At 46.3% G+C, this 3918-nt stretch overlaps 1 protein-coding gene across 1 annotated transcript; it reads left to right on the top strand.

The window, feature by feature from the left end:
- Positions 1 to 205: 205 nt before the first annotated feature.
- Positions 206 to 2196, top strand: LOC120836289. The gene is made up of 2 exons (XM_040206268.2): positions 206 to 725; positions 1769 to 2196. Exons 1-2 carry the CDS (start codon positions 467 to 469, stop codon positions 1825 to 1827), a joined length of 318 nt encoding a protein of 105 aa, XP_040062202.1. The 5' UTR covers positions 206 to 466; the 3' UTR covers positions 1828 to 2196.
- Positions 2197 to 3918: the final 1722 nt, after the last annotated feature.

The raw sequence follows: 3918 nt of genomic DNA, 5'->3' as shown, positions 1-3918 counted from the left end.
GAGGTAAACAAAAAAAACTTCTTAATTCTTGTGGAGATGCCCTGTACATGAAGCTGGAAAACATGAAAATAAACGAAGATGAAAATAAGAGTCTATGTAGCGACCATAAGCGCATTATGATATTTTTTGACAGGACAGTATAGGGAAGTACTCGATGGCAAGGAGGACCGCTGAACAACCCGACGGAAAAGTAATTAGAAAATGAGACTACAAAGAGAGGAGGCCATATTGAAGCAACCTGATGGAAAATGAAATTATGAGAATCTAGCCAGAATCAGTTCAGGGAGCAATCAGGCAAGGTTAAATGGACGCGAGGCGGTAAACAAAAGTATAAACCGAATCTCTCGTGGGACAAGGAAGTTAGAGAATTGAAAACAAAAGGTAAAAACGCGTCAAAAGAGACGCCGATTGAGCCTCCAGTCTTGTTAAACAGCCGCATGAATGTTCGCTTCCCGTAGGAAACAAAATGCAGCTTTCTTTCGCGGTTCTGCTCGTCCTCGTGGCCGTAGCTGTGGCCAAGGACTTCAGCGGCGGCTTCAACTCGAAGCCGACGAGCCCGGACTGCCCGGTGCCCGGCTCCCCCGCCCTTGCGTACGTGGCCGACCCCAACGACTGCACAAAATACTCCATCTGCTCCGACAAGATCAGCGTCAAGGTGGACTGTCCTTTCGGACAGTGCTTCAACGGAGCCGTGTGCAACACAGACTGCGTGGACTGCACGCCAGGTGAGCCCCCATCTCTTCTGCCAGCCCTCCCGGATAACGAGGCCGTCGAGTTGGATTTCCGGTGTGGTCCAGCCGCGATGGACGCATGCACACCGTCGCAGGACTCGCTGGCCCTAGAAACCCTATCGCTTTACAAAACTCCCAAACACCCACTTCTAGAAAGTCAAAATTAAATAGGGGTATCGGTCGCGGAGTGGGCTAGCGCACACCGGCTCGGAGCACATGGAGCGAAAGCTCGCACTGCAGAATCCAAGGATCCTGGTTTCAATCACCGCCCCTGCCCGTTTCTATCTGGATGAGCACCGTACCGGCGTGCGGTCGTGTGTCACTACTGCGTGGTGCACGTTGAAGACCCCAGGATAGCGGTTGTACTGCACTGGAAAAGTTTCTCATCTGTAGCGAGTGACGCGTCACAACTTTGAAATGGCTGACGAACTACAGGCTCTTTATATATCCACAAAACCCTAATTATTATTATTACAATTACATACAAGTACATCAGTCTCTATGTTTGTAAGTAATCTCCTAGACTGTTCGCACATATACGCGCATATACAATAACTGAGCCATATACAAAGTTCCCGCTCAACGTACCGGGAAACATTCCCCGCTATATTTACTGTATATTTTTTTTTCACTCTAACGCGTTTTCGCAACAAAGGTAACGCTCAAAATGCCAAAACCAAGACATATTGGCGACGTGCGAGACCAAAAGCGACGCTCTGGTCGGCCTTCCGCGATTGACAAAACGCTCACTTTGAAGCCTTTAGTTTATAGTGTTAATTTTGCTTTCGTCGACGGAAATAAAAACAGCTAGTGTCAGTCTGTAAACTTTCACGGCTTTGGTTTAAGACTCCAAGCTTCCATTGTGCTTTTTGCAACCTTTCGTTCACGAATCATAATTCAGGTCGTTGTCTCGTGGTTAGGGACTTTAAAAGGGTGCGCCAAAACATCTTGTCACCAAAAGCGGATGCCGCATGAAAATATGCCTGATATCATCGGGGAAATACCCTTGGAGTCACTCATGGCACGTTTCCCTCCAGCCCCGCCCCCGGGACCACCCGCAGGAGTTGCCGCGGTGGCTGCCGACGACGCTGAATAGGCCGCTGCCCTGGCTGCCTAGAGTCCTTGGGTTCCGGGTCCCTGGAGCTGACGGCAGAGGAGTCTGGCAGCGTGGAATGAGCTCGGAAATATTTCTACGTGCGACGTTACCTATAGCCTGTGCCAGTTAAAAGGTCATCGGAAGCATCTTCGATCCCTTTTCATTTTTGCGGAGAGAATGGTGGAGAGGGGGGAGACCTTCTCGAAAGCGTTCGTTCTGCTGAAGAGGAAAGGGGTGGGAGGAGTTTGCCCTGATCTCTTAACCTGTCACTGACCATAGATAGCACTCCAAAGACTGTAACCGAGCTTCAGAACCGGTTGACCTACATGACTTTACAAAATATTTTGCAATAAACAAAGCCAACTGCAAGGACTGTCTCCCTTATTCATCTCGCAAAAACTTGCGGAAGACGCCTCTGTTTACACACGAAACATAAAAGAGACAAAGACAGAACCGAAGTGTTTTAAACACACGGACACATCTGAACGATCACGAATATCAACAATCCGTTATCGACCCACTGTCTGTTTACTGCGGCCTATCGTTACTGTTTTATGTTTATGCTTGGCCAGTACGCGGATCTCCCCCGCGCTCCTTTCGCCTCAAGTGTCTTGACGGTAAAACTGACGTTTTACAAGACTCTGTCCCATAATTAATCTATGAGCGCAATTTCTAACAAAGACTTCGGCCACGTTTCGTGTCTGCTCCTTCACAATTTTTTTTCTCATGTTTCTCTTGCAAAAACATTAAGGAAGTACTACATTCAAATCGCATTACCATTATATACACTAAGAAAATGAAAAAGTGGGAGCAGAGGCGAGTTGGTGAATCTCGATCACACTTAAAACCAGAAACCAAGGAAAGGTAAACTAACTTTCCTACGAAGGGTCACTAATACACACACTGGGATCCACCCACGAGTTTGAGTAAACTTAGAGCGGTAAATCGGCGGTCAAAAATAGCACCCCCCCCCCCCTCCCCGCGGTTGCCGCCATCTTGCCCGTTTGCCACATTAGTGATCATGTTACAGCAAGATGCCCCCTCCCAGAGATGGGCCGAGCGCGGTGATGCAAGTCGCGTTGAACCGCGACGATCGTGCTGTGGGAGCTGAATAATGGTAGACCGCGGTGTGCGCTACGTTTGCCTAGGCAGATGATGAACAAATAGGACTCGGTGCGCACGTTTAGCACGAGATCTGACCAGGTATTGGCACCGATACGATAAAAATAGTCCTACTCATATATTTATTTATTTATTTATTTTTCGTTACCTTAGGGCCCGAAGGCATTACAGAGGGGGAGAGAAAAATTGAGATAAAAAAACAGCGTAATGTATATAGTTATTCACACTCAAAAAATAAAATAATTGGTAAGCTAGCAGACCTAAAAAGTACAGTGTCAGTTATGGGTGCAACTGATCCGTGAAGGTGGTTTCAGTCGAGGGATGTGCGTGGAAGGAAAGAAGGTTGGAATTAACCATGTTGAAATTAACCTGAGACTGGGGTAGAGAACAAACATCAAAACGTAGAAGGGACAGAAAATAGACAGGACGACGTCTCAAACTCAGCTAACTTGTTTATTTAGTCCACCTCTTTATATCGTCTCAATCTCAAGGTCATCTCCACTTCTTCTCTACCCCAGTCTCAGGTTAATTTCAACATGGTTAATATTCACCAGCTCGCCTGCACTCTTAAGATTTTTTCTAAGGTTGGAATGTTGATGTGATAGCGCTAGGTACCTCAAATGATCATGACGAGCAGAAATGTAAGAGGGACGAGTAATTAATTTCTCGAGAAGCACAGAGTTACAAAAATAAAGTTTGTGAAATAAAGAAAGACGTGAAAGCTTACATCACAGGAAGAGAGGCGGGAGTAACAAAGTAGATTTCAAAGAAGTTACGCTAGATGTATAATGATAATTAGAAAAAAATAAAACGAGCGGATCTATTTTGAATGCTTTCCTACGCGGTGATGGGAGTGGTTTGTCCGTGATTCCAGACAGAGGCTGCATATTCTAACTTCGGTCGAACTAGAGTTTTATAAAGAATTAGTTTTAAGGAAACAGGTGCTAATGAAAAAAGTACGCCTGAGGT

The sequence above is a fragment of the Ixodes scapularis genome, unplaced genomic scaffold (genome assembly GCF_016920785.2).
Source record: "Ixodes scapularis isolate PalLabHiFi unplaced genomic scaffold, ASM1692078v2 PGA_scaffold1__304_contigs__length_218370807, whole genome shotgun sequence".
Taxonomy (NCBI): Eukaryota; Metazoa; Arthropoda; class Arachnida; order Ixodida; family Ixodidae; genus Ixodes; species Ixodes scapularis.
This window is presented reverse-complemented; position numbering and strand designations above follow the sequence as displayed.

Bases quoted from the DNA above. Each gene is read 5' to 3' on its own strand.
- LOC120836289 (XM_040206268.2), top strand. From the start codon at position 467: ATGCAGCTTTCTTTCGCGGTTCTGCTCGTCCTCGTGGCCGTAGCTGTG. The intron at 726-1,768 runs GTGAGCCCCCAT...GTTTCCCTCCAG, and splicing joins CTGCGTGGACTGCACGCCAG to CCCCGCCCCCGGGACCACCC.